Source organism: Eimeria tenella, genomic scaffold, assembly GCF_000499545.2.
Source record: "Eimeria tenella Houghton genomic scaffold, Eth_scaff76, whole genome shotgun sequence".
Lineage (NCBI taxonomy): Eukaryota > Apicomplexa > Conoidasida > Eucoccidiorida > Eimeriidae > Eimeria > Eimeria tenella.
Window position 1 is genome coordinate 59009 of NW_013545877.1, and position 14169 is coordinate 73177.

Here is a 14169-nt window from a genome sequence, read left to right on the forward strand (position 1 = left end):
CAGACTCTTCAACGTAAATTAAAAAGGAGCCAATTATTTCGGTAGCTCCACTTATTCTGAAGAAGAAAAATGTGACAAAGTTGCACTTTAAAGCTCTGTTGTATACTCCTGCACGGAAGTTTATCCCCCTTTCTCCCCACGAACCGCATGCGATGCCCTAAGTGACGGCCTTCATTCGGCAAACAGTTTCTAACAACTAGCATCACACAGTAACCACCTGCTTCCGGATCTACGGAAAACTGTGACAGAACTTTTCCAAGATAAACCAAATGGGGTCAGGCGCATTGCACCAACGTGCCTGATCAGGAACGACTTTGCCCTCTAAAAAAGTTCAAAGTAGATGTTGCGCCCTCTGTTTGATCACGGTCCAAACTATTGACGGCCCCATATTCCTGGAGCGCACAAGAGGCCACTCAGTGTGCCACTCAGTGTTGTTACTGCGTGATGCTGCCATGGCCATTGATCGACCCTACGTTGGCTATGCCGCTCTCCGCAGATCTGTGCCAACTTCCAACTGAGAATCCACTTGGCTTCCCAGAAGGCCATACTCAATTATCCGTCATAGAGCTTCTTCTGGGTCACCCTTTTATTATCAATCATCCTTCCAGCCGTTCCCTTGATACCAGATTGTGACTGGTGGGATAAGTGGGGACACAAGGGCTCCTCGGGATTCAAGCGCCGCTCAAACCTGATCCCCTGACGCGACACCTGCGCTTGCCAAAGATACAACCACAATGAGAAGCCAACTCAAAACGCCGTCATTTACCTAAACACGGACATGGTTGCCCTGTCTTGTGTTAAATCAGAACAACTGCTTTCCTTACAATTCACTTGTCCGGATCAGCTGCTCTATGCCACTTTCTACTAATCATACACGTGAAACCTCTCCTCAAGGAACCATAGAAATGGATGGAGCCCTCACTTTCTGCTGGGCTTGGACTTGGCGCTGTTGAGCAGGTTGCCGATCGGGTTCCGACCACTTCACTTGGCTCGTTACAGCCATTGCTGGGGCCCGCCAAAATGGGGGACTTGCAATTGGGGCACACGGCGTTGCGCAGCAGCCAAATATCAATGCAGCTGTTCACAAGTCAGCAGATTAGAAACATCTCTTGAAGAGCAGCCAGTGCGACCGGTGGCTGACTACGACTGTTTTCTACAATCCTTGTAATCAAAGGGTTTGCTTTCTGGGCCTGTCATCTGATAAGCGAGACTGTAGGCAGAACCGGCATGCAGATGTCAGTAGCCTTTGATGTGGGGCAAAGAAGCACCAAAATAGTCTCTAAAGAGCCTCCACTGTTTGCAAGGAGTCTCACCACTTGTGGAAGATGTGGCCACAGGCCTGAAGAATTCGAACATTATCACCAGCTGCAAACTCCTCCAAACAAATCGAGCACGGCATCATCTCTGTCGGGTCATACTCAAGCTTTTGCCAAGGTATTCTCGCAACTTGGTCTGCAGGTTGAAAACAAATAGAAAAGTGACGGATGCATTACGCTGCACCTAGACCACCTATGGGAAGGGCCGGTGAGAGTGACAGCCACTGCAGGGCAAAAATACAAGCATGAGAAGAATTTTCGTGCACTTGGAGTCTCTGCAACACGCCACGGGAGCCCACGGAGCAACTCCCAGCCTACAAAGGAGCGTGCTCTTGTGCAAACTGAAATGGAGGTGATACAGCAAATACATGCGCAGGCACGTACTTGTGGATAGTGTGGATATACAATCAGCTCAGAAAGTGCTGCTACAAATACGTTTTGAATGAGGAAGGTCGAGATAGTCAACCGCACGAAAACCCACCGGGAGTTAAACCGCGACGGAAAATATATATTCCGTAGTCTGAGAAAATGCGAATTCGGCCCCAGCTGCAAAGACAGCATCCACCGAAGAATAAGAGCACAACTGGACTGCCTGCCTTTCTACTTTGAACCAGGTACACGGCCTTGAGCAGCCTAGAGCCAGACAAAACCCATCTTGGTCAGTATATATACAAACGAAAAATGCAATTAGAATGGAAAATAAAGTAGGACGGGAAATTGTGAATTGCCTACCGCCGAATCATATCTTCATTCTGCAGAATTTGGAGATCCCTTTCCATTCTTCGGGCTCTATACTCGCAAACTACTGCAGTCGCTGAAACACAACATAATTGGAATGTACAACGAAGCCAGGGATAAGCAGGATACGCATTACAGCGCGGGGTTCCGAATAACTGTAAATCCAGCCTGCTTGGCTGTGAGCATCCTTCCTCTCTCACCGATAAAAATGATGTATATTAAAATCCAAATATAACAAAGAGCTAGCCAAAAAGTAAAAAACCACGGGTGGCTCTCCCGCGGCAACTGCAGAGCACAAAACGGAAAGTAAAGGACGAAAGGTAGTCAACACAGCAACAAGGTAGCATCTTCTATGCCCTGCAGGATACTTTGAAGCGATGCATGAAAAGTTATCTGCTCAAATGAATCGTCTACAAATACACGCTCGGTAACTACGGCTCATTAAGCCCGTATTCAGGCTCCGACATGCCGACTCAGAAAGCACAAGAAGCAGAGGTCTGCAATGCCCTAAGAACTAAGCTCCAGACGGTGCTAGGGGTGTAGCGCAGTAGCGGCTTACGCAATATGGCGTCTCCTCTTGTATTTCAAGAAACCAAACAGTACCAACGATGGTCCAGCCAAAGAAGCACGGGAACAGTATGCCCAAGATTAGCACGCTAACCCAGAATGGAGGCCCCCGCTGCCGGTGAAGCATGAATTCCTCTCCATCCTGCACACAGATTGTGCGGCTTCACACGCGTGGGGTGATTTCTCCTCCATATATACCCCATTCTGTAGTGTCCTAACACTACAGCTCCGGAAAGGCTGTCAGCCTCCTCACAAACGCTCGTGACACAACTTCCCTTCCCTGCGTCACAACGTCTACACCTACAACGTACATTTGAAAGGTATTGGCCGAGGTAGTGCGACAACCTGAAAGCTACCAGGGCGACGTATGAACCCAAAAGCCAAAGGTGAACCGGCTTCGAACACGTGTCAAATGCTTCCCATTCGACGAAAACGTCCGATGAAGAATAGAGGAATGCGAACAAGAGAATGGCGTCATTGCTGCGCAAAAAAGTGGATGACGAAGCCCTCACCCAAAAGCTCTGTTTGCCCCGCAGATTAAACGTTCCCCCATTATCACGACGGAGTCGCTGTATGAGTACTAGTTCACGTCGTTTACGGGCTGCGGTTTACGATTCTCTATATCTCTTGCTCACAGAGTAGCTCCAGATAACACCATTTCTGCTGGTGGCGCATTAACGGTTAGCAACAGGCAAGAAATACGCAGTTGGTCGGGCACACGGCTACCCGTACAGTACGCTGGGAGCAGTTGGTGGGCAAGATCTGCTCAATGGCCTTTTGGGTCTTCACCCTCCAAAAGGGAGAGGCACCTTGATAATGGAGAAGCCTAGATGAAATGAAAACTTGCACGAGTCTCTTTGCTGGAGCCGCTGGCATTTCACAGGCTTCACCATGACCCTCGAACAAAACTGAACGGGACGGAGGAGCTGCTGTTTTGTCCTTCGTGTGAAATTCGACCCGTTGATGCTTGCAGGTCGGCCTTTCACATTGGAGCCGTTGCAATCACGGCAATGTTGTAGTTACGTGGTTTCGCTGCCAGTGGCTAGTGAGCACGTATGGGAAGAATGGAGCTCGCTGAAAAGCCAGCCTGCTGGATAAATGGAGTAACAGTTTGGAGAAGCCAAATGGGATGTTCTAGGAAGGGGAGGAAGAAGTGATCGAGCTGCTGCAAGACTCGGGGAGAAGGGTGATTGAATCGCGCCACCTGGCCCAGTTTACGTGTGTTTGATAAATACGCAAATCTGACAGCCACTATAAAATACTTCCCTTTTACTAGAGCGGCCCAACTCTACATGAAATGACGATGGATTGTCAAGGTGCAAACGCAAGGCAGACAACACGCGCCTTCACACAAAGCACCCAGGGAGGAAGAGCTCCAACGTAGAAAAGGCCCGTTAGGAAGGAATAGACTGCCACAATTAAGGAAACAATGAAGAAATATTTCACCGATGTGGGATAAAGAAGATCGAACCCGTGCTGTCTGTACAATGTACAATGCACAACGCCAGCAGCCTGGACGTATCGAGTCTGCTGCATCGAGCTATTGCCTCAAGTGAGTTTGAGCACTGAGAAGTTATGACAGTTCATCAAGTTGTTCTTTACTCCTTTTCTAATTCTTCATGGACTAACTCTATTGTTCCTTCTGAGCGTCAACCCGCACTAGAGGGGTAACTGCACTGTCCGATGCTGTAGCGTCACACTTCATGGCATACACAAACCATTGGATTCTTCAGCGCATCCCCAGTCTGCGTCGGCCAGACAATCGTTTTAACTCCTCTAATAAGAATGTTTTCAACTATGCTTTAACCTGCTGAAAGATTCAGTATAGTGCATCGGGGATTAACTTTACTGTAGTCACTGAAAACAGCATTCGATACACCAAGGGCAACGCAACAGCTCTTGCGTTTAAAGATGCGCGTAGCGAGCACGATATCCGTACCAGTAGAAGTTCAACATATATACCTCCTCGCACGGCCAATCCCTCTGGTTTGCAGCCCCCGCTACGGAGGGGATTCGACAACAGTGCTATCATCCTCTCAGCAGCATACACACATGCACTTCTTAAGTTGATATTAGAAGGCACATTTTTAGGGCCTCCTGAGCTTAGGTTTACTAGTTGAGCAGTGCTACGGGCTCTTTGCCAGTGGCAGCGTAGACATTTGAACTGTACATTTGAACTGTACCAGCTGATATATTGCGCGCTTCGTCTCACCTCAAGCACCTTATGTGTTCCCATCAACTACATTAGTGTACTATTACACGATTACCCTGTAGATGTCAAGCCCGTGCGGATAACTACATTAGTGTACTGTTACACGATTACCCTGTGGATATCCAGCCCGTGAGGATCACTCCATGCACCGCGGAAGACGTTCGGCCCAGTCTACCCCTCACCTGTAGCCGCGCAACAACCCTAGTCTGTCCACCACAGAAAGTCCTCCGAACGTTCACTAGGTCTACGCTAATCTAGTTATGATGAAGCGAGTTGCACCTGAAATATTTTGGTAGGGAGCAGATGCGCTACTCGCTGTACTCATCACACCTTCTATGGTGAACTTCCACGACATGTGCTCGGCTAGATAAATGGCGCCACGCAAGGAAACAGCCTGCTGCACTGTAGGAGGAATACAAACCGATCTGCTCTTTCCCTGCCAGCAAGCAAAGAAAATATTGAACCAAAAGCAAGTAGAAACGGTGACTTCCGGTGGATTTTACTAAAATGCGGTGAGCACAGTGAGTTGCGCCAGTTAAGACAGACGCACAAACGCCGTCATGCCTCATAGCCGGTGCCAGCGCCGCATATTTCTCAAAGAGCGCAGGTTCCAAAGTCACCTGTAGACCTCCAAAGCACCATAACTTTTGGATGAGCCGCAGTAAGGGTTAGATCCTAGCAACTGGGAAACGTTTCTTGGATGTGGCTCATCACGTTCCACGTTGAGGCGAATCTGCTTCTTTGTCAAGGTACACCAGCACATAGTTAATAAGAGCACGGTTACCTAACTGCATCACGAAATATCTACTGGGGCTAACTTTCGCCTAGGACGAGTTTCTGTTGAGGATGTTTCTCAGAACATAATGTAGTGCCCCTCCGTTTCTGAAATATTCCACTTCAACATCTGTGTCAATGCGGCATTTCGTCTCGAAGGATTTCCCACAATCCGTCTTTACGCGAATAATGGACCCAGGGACAAGCTTTCCATTATTCAGTGCGATTGTAAAACGCTCTTTTCCTGCATCAACAAAAACAGCAACAGCAACAAGTTGCTCAATGAAACCTTCATAGACACCAACGTCGAGACCATGCTCCACAGTGCTCGGAGAGCAAAGGCTGAAAATGGTGGATATGCGACGGAAAACGTGAAATGAAGACCAAGGCCGTGGAAGTCACCAGTCAGACTGTGGGTCTCCGCGGATTCTCCTTTCAAGAACTGAAGAGGCAGAATGCCCATGCCCACGAGGTTGCTTCTGTGAATTCTCTCGAAGGATTGAGCGATCACAGCCTTGACCCCTTGCAAATACGGGCCCCTGAAACTCAAAGAGCACCCACGCCGCTGCCTCGCTATGCAGCACTGCATGCCGTATTGGCATTTCTCAACACCCCCCGTGGCCGCTCTGTGCTTTTCTTTCCCAGTCTTTGCAACACATCGGGCGATAATGCATTCCTGCTGCTCAGTGTGCAACAGTGGAGACAGACTGTATGTCTACAACGCTAGCAAGAAACTTGAACAAATTACGGCGTGGCTAATGAGGCCGAAGAAAAACCCCGGATAACGTGCGCTTCCGTGTGGCCTACTTGGCAGCCCAGTCACGAGAGCTCCCGCTTCCGTATTCTTTGCCTGCCAGGACGATCATTGGTGAACCCTCAGCGCGGTACCGCTCGGCCGCCTCTGAGACAGGCAAAACGTCTCCCGAAGGCACATGCACTGCTTTGGGACCTGCAGTTGGGCACATCTTGTTCACTAGCCGAATGTTTGCAAACGTGCCCCGCACCATGACCTGCACACACACCCATGCTCTACGTCAGATGAGTCAACGCAACTATAACGCGAAGTCAATGCAATGCATGCTACTCCAGGACAGGACTCATCTTTACTAAATCTCAAAATTGAACTTATATATTTTCAAGTGTGACTAATTTTTTGCGCACAGAGAATGTAAATTATCACCACTGCACTAAGCCTCCCTAAATGAAGCTCGACACACTTCATCGTTCCCACGACGAGACCCGTAAGTGTTGAAGTCCTTGCGAAGCACCCCACGACCCATAAGGTACTTGGCAGCTGGTGAATCCTTTGCAATATTTCCTGCGGGAGAAATGTGATCGGTCGTGATTGAATCCCCCAAACTCAGCAGACAATATGCCGACTGGATGTCAGGGATTTCAGGTAGCGTCCGCTCCATCTTCTGTGCCATTTGAAGCACAAATACACAGAAACTATACAATGCACTGAGTACTAGACAAAATGCACCGGAAGACATCTCTTGAAAAGCCGGTAAAAGCGCTGAATGTGGAAAACGCGCGCTGCTTTGAGCCGACGAACTGCCATGAACATTTATCATCTATTTTACTCAAGTGACGTACGTAGGCCCCAGTGAGCCCACCAATACCCGATATCTAAGAGACAAGGCCAAACATATCAACAACTGACCTGGAAGAAGGGCGGGTTGTGAATGTAAGTTGAGTCGGACCGCCACCGATACAACACGGGCGAGTCAGATGTTTCCAGGGCCTGCCACTCCGGAGTTCCATGCGTGATGGTACTGTACACTTTCTTGAACATCTCCGGGCGCAAGCATTGCTCAATCACAGGTCTTATTTCACTGTGTACAGACGTAGAGAAGGACCAAGCACCAGCAGCACAAAAACAATCACATGACTATTTCTATAGATGTGGAAACTGCAATTGGCATGCGACAGCAATGTCCTTGGCTAATCCTTCTATCCCCTGCTTTTCCCTGAGTTCCCCCTTTTCATGACTCTCCGCGTGTAGTTTCACTGAAGCTTTGCAAGTAGCTCCCTCACTCTCTAGTGGGCCAAATGTCTCTAAGGAAGACGGGCTTTCCTTCTGTGTCATTGCCTATGGGCTCCGTATCGAAGTCTATGTCCATACGACCGGCCAAAGCATAGGCAACAACAAGCGGAGGAGAGGCAAGATAAGCGGCGCGAGTTAAGGGGTGAATCCGGCCTTCGAAGTTTCGGTTGCCCGATAGAACGGAAGCAACAACAAGGTCCCCCTCTGTAATAGCCTGCGTGACCTCTGGGTCAAATTCTCCGGTGTTGCCAATGCAAGTCATGCAACCATAACCCGCTAGGTAAAAGCCCAGCTCCTTCAGCGCCTTGTCCAGTCCAGCTTTTTCCAGGTATTGTGATACCGCTCTGGAGCCCGGAGACAAAGAAGTTACAATGTACGGCGCCACCCGCAGTCCCTTTGCCACCGCATTCCGCGCCAGTAACCCTGCCGCGAAGATCACTCCGGGGTTGCTGGTGTTGGTGCAGGACGTGATAGCGGCAATGCAGACCGAGCCGTGGCGCAGCTCGTACTCCTTACCCTTATGGATGAACTTGACAGAGCGTGCCTGCTGTTCCTGAGAAAGCCCGAATCCCTTGAAGCCTACAGGGCTTCCCAGGCATGTGCGGAAGTCTTCTCGCACTTGTGTCGTGGGTACAAGATCCTGAGGCCGTTTCGGGCCCGCAACGCTAGGGGTCACAGTGCTCAGATCAAGCTCCAGAACCTCAGTAAACTGAACCTTGGAGCTCTCACGAATGTCAGAAAATAGCTTCGTTGCCTTTGTGTAAGCTTCAATCAAACGCAACTGCTCCTCAGGTCGACCCGTCATCCGCAAATATGCCAACGACTGATCGTCCACAGGAAAGAAGCCGCAAGTTGCCCTATGTACCCAAAAGCATAACACACAAAAGATATGTTCTGCCAATGTCCTGAACAGCGATACGACTCACATTACGCATGTACTCATCAACACACAGCTTGGCATAAATTACCAGATTACTAACAGGTCAGCTTATGCCTGGTAATTTGTGCATGCATGCTTGCCACAACGACTCATGATACGAAAGTGAAAACACACAACTGTCTGAAGGTACATTTTTACACACATACGTATGTGTATGTAAACAGTCCTGTCGACCCAAAACCATCACGAGCAAGAAAACTATAGATGTGGAGCCAAAGGAGGAAGTGGTGTCTACTTGCGCGTCCTTTCAGTGCGCGCCTACCCGTATTCCGGCGCCATGTTGGAAACCGTTGCTCTGTCTGCAAGAGTAAGACCCTGAAGTCCCGGGCCAAAAAACTCAACAAATTTCCCAACAACGCCCCTTTTTCTCAGCATCTGTGTCAGGGTGAGAACGAGATCAGTGGCTGTCGCCATCTGGCTTAAATTCCCCGTTAGGTGTACGCCTACTACCTCCGGCAGAACCATGGAGATGTGCTGCCCCAACATCACAGCCTCTGCCTCTATGCCGCCCACGCCCCAGCCAAGCACTCCTAGACCGTTCACCATGGTGGTGTGTGAATCCGTACCCACAACAGAGTCGGGGTACAGCAGGCCCCCCTTGTCCATCGTGACGGAAGCCAAGAACTCCAGATTCACTTGGTGTACAATTCCAGAGCCTGGGGGGACGATGCGCATGTTGTTAAAGGCTTTGCTACCCCATTTGAGGAAGGCAAAGCGTTCTTTGTTTCTCTCCATCTCTTTCTCTAAGTTACGCTGCAGCGCTGACTCCGATCGGCTGTAGTCTACCTGCACCGAATGGTCCACCACCAAGTCCACATCGACCAGCGGGTTTATCAGACGAGGATCACCGCCCAGGCGCGCCATTGCGTCTCTCATTGCAGCCAAATCAACCACAGCAGGCACGCCGCTGAGCAAGCACAAACACACAATCATACGCACGGCAAAAATACATGTACCCGTGCCCCGTATCCATACTACCGAAGTACATGAACACACAGTGCATGAATACGTTTTCGCATGTTACCATTTGCAACTCCGCACTCCTTACCAAACGTCCACTTGAAAACAAATCTTCAACGATTGATTGTGGGCCATCTGTTTGCAGGTTTCAAACAGGTGTGCAACTGGCTCCGTTATCCGTCATTACGCCACTAAAAGGGTACAATTAGTCAGCATAAGTGGTCGCTGTTTGCCCTGATCTTGCTTAGGCTCACGTGAAGTCCTGCAGAAGGACACGGGCGGGCATGAAGGGGATCTCCTTTTGCTGCTTGCTTGTCTTGGACCACTCGAGGATCGTCTCTACATCGCCCTCCGTCACTCTGAGTTCCCACGTCATCGCAAAACCATGCAGGGAAAGGACCAAATATGCGCCATAAGACAAATAAAAGATGTGAGTACATTCAACACACCCACCGCCGGGCATACGCCGAATATTGTCAGTACGGAGAACCTAGCCCATCGCTGACTAACCAACTGTGGAACTGCTGTCCATTCAACCACATAACAACCCGAAATGATGCACATATTCGCTGCTGTACGCTCAACCCACCGAAATCCGTCACAGTTCCGCAACGCGGACTCCAGGAGGACGCGGACCGAGAAGGGCAACGTCTCATAACGATGATCGCCTAGAGCTACAACAAACAGAAAGTACTCCCTACATACTATTCATGAGCCAATTAACAGATCCATGATATCCTCTGGAAAAAAAGCGAGGGCAGCTACCGGCGAGGACACCGTGTGCAATACATGAGACGACAATATGAAGAGGGGGCGTCACCTAGCATGCATATTGGAATACACATGATTCACTTTAGCACCCACCCGTCAGGTCATAGTAGGCCTTCTGAGTTCCCGGGAGTGTCTTGACGAGCCGCTGAAAGGGTGCACCGGGCTTTGAGGAGAAACGGCGGGCGCCACCACCGCTGAAGCGCTGGCTGACCGAACGGAGCTTTTCCGTAGCTCCTGATGAAAAATTACTGCCTGCGTGTGACCGCAGGGAAGCTAGGAGGAGGCGCATCGTACTCCGCTACGGCTTGATTACGGGCGCAAGGGGAGGGAATCTAGGCCGGCCGGGCCTGCTCGTTGCTAGTGGAGGTGGTAAAGACGCCCTAATGTGGAGAAACGAAGAAATAAAAGCTGGGACGGCTCATAACGCTGAAAACTTCAATGCTGTGTTGACGGTAAATTGCGCCAGGAAGAACAGCACACGTCGCCACGATCAGTCTTCGCGGTACTTTGGGTTGGTGGGCCTTGAGAATCTCTGCCAGTCTTTACAGTTTGTTTACTCCCTTCGAGTAAGCTCCAAATAGCAGCCGTTGATAAATAACACAGGGGGAAGGATGCCGCATGTGCTGGACGATCGTCAGGTGCACTGGCTTGGACGGTCATGGGGCTTGCCGGCGAACGGTCACTGCAGCTAGGATAAACCTACATTTCGCTTGGTCTAAAATTTTCAGCTGAACGCCTGTTTGTAGGTATCTGCATCTCAACTGAGCCAGGAAGGCCCTAGATAGCTGCTACCTCCCTAATCAGGCCGCTGTTGTCACTTGCCACTTACCAGCATCATGGGGGGTGATGGCGGCTCCTTCTCTGGCCGCGCCGAAATGGTGCGGACGAAAGGGTTCAAGTTCTTAAGGAATCTTGGAGGAATGGGGTACACTCCAAACACCCAAATACGGGCGGCTGACGAGCGCTTTGGCAAGAACGAGAACAGAGACATTAGGACTCGTGCATGCGCCTACTCTGCAGTACGGACAGTCTATGTGCACCTCAGCGTTAACGTAGAGTCAGAGTCATGGCGCAGTCATGATGGCAATGCTCAAGACGTGGGCAGAACTGCCGCATCGTTTTGCTTCTAAGTGCAGAATTCAGGCGCAGAGTGCTGTTTTGTTGCTTTTTACAGTCCACGTACAGCTGGAACGCCTGGCCGATTGCGCCTGCCTGTTCAAAGTGGTCAGCGTGTATATTCATTGTCTCATTTTGCAGGAGAAGCTAAAGCCCCCGTTATTGGCTTGTCGCATCGGCCGCCTGTACAACAAGGAAGCCGTCATAAAAGCCCTTCTGGAGAAAACGCTGCCCCCTCATATGCGTCACATTAAGTCCCTGAAGGACATGAAGGACTGCGATGTAGAGGTGAGGCCCATCTAGTGGGCTTTCTACCGTCTATCCTCTATCCCTGCAGTCAACACCCTGAAGCGGGCACTTATCTGCGCACGTGCATGCATCGGCGAGCATCTTTGTGCAGGGGTGAGTGTGTACTTGCACGGCCACACACAGTGGGGTTCTTCGGTTGCGCTTTAGACAACCGCGGGTATGTATCAGGGCCGTTTGTGCATTCCTTTCCCCGCAGATTAACGCAGAAACGGGATTCCCTGTGTGCGCCGTCACCAAGGCGGACTTGAGCAGCGGAGTTCGCGGGTGTATAATTTGGCCGTGCGGCCATGTCGTTTCAAATAGAGCATTGGACGCGATGACACAGAAGGTAAGTGGCAGCTCAGTGCAGTAACTCGCAGTCTTATGGTGGAGGGCAGCTTTCACCTTATGTCCCCATTGATTATATGTTGTTTTTTTTTTTAGGACGGTGAAGGTAGCAGGCCCGATGTCGGCAACAACCAGTCAGGAAAGCCCAAGATCCGCGGAGTATTTACTTGCCCGATGTGCTCTAAAGAGCACAATGCGGAAGAGGATCTCATTCCTCTTTCTCCCGATGAAGAGGAGACTGTAGCTTTGCTTGAAAAGGCTCTTGCAAACAGAGCTGTCAAAGAAAAGAAGAAAAATGCGAAGACACCGGCAGGAGGAGAGCCTGAAGCAGCAGGACCATCCAGCGCCTCAACCTCACCGCCAGATAATACTAAGCAGATAGAGAAACCGTCCCCCCCACAGTCGAACGCTGAGACAGAGAAAGAAGAGCTGAGGGGAGTTTTCGTTCCTAAGCGGCTTAGAGATTGGGTATTGGAGTCTGAGCCAGTCGTCCTGCCCACCAGCACTGCAAAACGCCGGAAAGCCGCAGCTTGAAGTAGGGAGGCCGGACTACCCTGCCAGTTCGTCAGTAGACCTTTTTTTTGTACTTGGTAAATCAAGAGCCACTTTGCCATTTCGCTTCACGTCGCGGTGGCCCCACCCTGGTGAAGATCATGCCAACCATCTGGAGCGTTTCCAGCTGCTGGCCGCATCGGCCGTCACCAGCCAAAACTTAAATGTAAATTGAGTTAGACCACATCGCACGAAGAGCATTTTAAATGCGTTCCTGTCAAACAAGTGGGTGCTTGCCTCGTGCTGCGCAGGCTGTCACTACAGGCGACAGTTGAAGGGTTTTCGTCCACCCTCCCTGCGCAGTCTTCGTCACATAAGCTGCATGCCCGTGTGTGGAATTATCCTGTTCGTACTAGCTGACGGCACATTATGCAACAATGGTTCATATTCACGTTTGTCTTCGTTTCGATGGCGACTCGCGTGTTTGGCTTCTCCCTAGCAAACCCAAGCAGCTTTCCGCAGCATCAGACCGGCGGACGAGAGGTCACAGATGTGGGCAGCCTGAACTACACGAACTACAGTCGACAAGCTGACATTCAGGATGTTCTCTCAGGTTAATTAGCTCGAACTACTTGATGAGTTTCTCAGACGCATTGCCTATCGTCAACCATGTCTCACGACGTGCGCGGTAGCTATTTCAAGTATTCTGAAAAGTAGAAATCTCCAAGTGTGCGCGGACAGCCACCCGAATGAAACTGACTTATTTAAGTCTTTGTTCATTGTGAGCGAAAAGTGAGCCGTAGGCAGAACACCCCCCCACAACGCATTTCTGATAATGGCAATTCAGAAAGCGGCTCGCATCACAGGTGAAGCACTCTCTGGTACTGCTCAAGGAGCGCCGCTCCCCCGAGACTCTCGCTGGTAAGAGCACCAGAGATCCGTCAATTTAGCTGCATCAGGTGCACGTTGAGTGCAACCTGCTCTAATGCATGCAAACGTCAGACATTACGGTGTTGCTGAAGAGCATGCAGCGAAATGTTGACCGGGCAAGCCCTTACTGCCCTATAACAAGCTTCTGCGTAAACTAATCTCGGCTTTCAGATGGCAGCCACCATAGCCGCCGGCGACGTCTGCCTCTTCAAGGCGCAAGAAACTGTAATGGGTGTTCAAAACCTGCTGCATCGGGCAATTGACGCACACTGGGACAGCCTCCCCAAACCTGCAGCGCTTCATACCCACTCATGAACGCACAACGGCAAGCGCAGCAATAGCTGCGCAAGCGCAGCAGCGGAACGCTACGTGTTGGGCATGCCTCGGCTGGATTTATGTAATATATATATATTTATATTTGTATGTAGATCCGGCGTCTACTTGCTGTGTGTACACCAAAATCAAAATAAACAAACGCAGACGCATACAAACTCAGTTTTAAAAAAAATTAGTCTCAGCCCACAAAAGTGAATCATAAACTGCAAGTCGCCGCTGTGTCCTGCCAAACCGACAAAATGTCCGCCAAGCCCTCACGGGAGCCGCATGCAAAACGTGAGAGTGCATGCGCTAACACATGCACGGACCAACGCATACGCTTGTTATGAACGAC

The 14169-nt window shown here is 50.2% G+C and overlaps 3 protein-coding genes across 3 annotated transcripts; 1 reads left to right on the forward strand and 2 right to left on the reverse strand.

Annotated features, from left to right (window-relative positions):
- Positions 1 to 552: 552 nt before the first annotated feature.
- Positions 553 to 2934, reverse strand: ETH_00020295 (zinc finger (C3HC4 RING finger) protein, putative; the record flags this gene model as incomplete). Its single annotated transcript, XM_013380635.1, has 8 exons — positions 553 to 713; positions 923 to 1077; positions 1314 to 1452; positions 1798 to 1862; positions 2049 to 2130; positions 2255 to 2339; positions 2614 to 2763; positions 2875 to 2934. 8 exons carry the CDS (start codon positions 2932 to 2934, stop codon positions 553 to 555), a joined length of 897 nt encoding a protein of 298 aa, XP_013236089.1.
- Positions 2935 to 5657: 2723 nt separating this feature from the next.
- Positions 5658 to 10614, reverse strand: ETH_00020300 (uncharacterized protein; the record flags this gene model as incomplete). Its single annotated transcript, XM_013380636.1, has 10 exons — positions 5658 to 5851; positions 6010 to 6146; positions 6415 to 6617; positions 6825 to 7025; positions 7271 to 7442; positions 7645 to 8511; positions 8857 to 9501; positions 9809 to 9913; positions 10144 to 10228; positions 10419 to 10614. 10 exons carry the CDS (start codon positions 10612 to 10614, stop codon positions 5658 to 5660), a joined length of 2805 nt encoding a protein of 934 aa, XP_013236090.1.
- A 547-nt stretch (positions 10615 to 11161) lies between these two features.
- On the forward strand, positions 11162 to 12611 carry ETH_00020305 (DUF602-domain-containing protein, related; the record flags this gene model as incomplete). The annotated part of the gene is made up of 4 exons (XM_013380637.1): positions 11162 to 11344; positions 11583 to 11729; positions 11947 to 12078; positions 12174 to 12611. 4 exons carry the CDS (start codon positions 11162 to 11164, stop codon positions 12609 to 12611), a joined length of 900 nt encoding a protein of 299 aa, XP_013236091.1.
- Positions 12612 to 14169: the final 1558 nt, after the last annotated feature.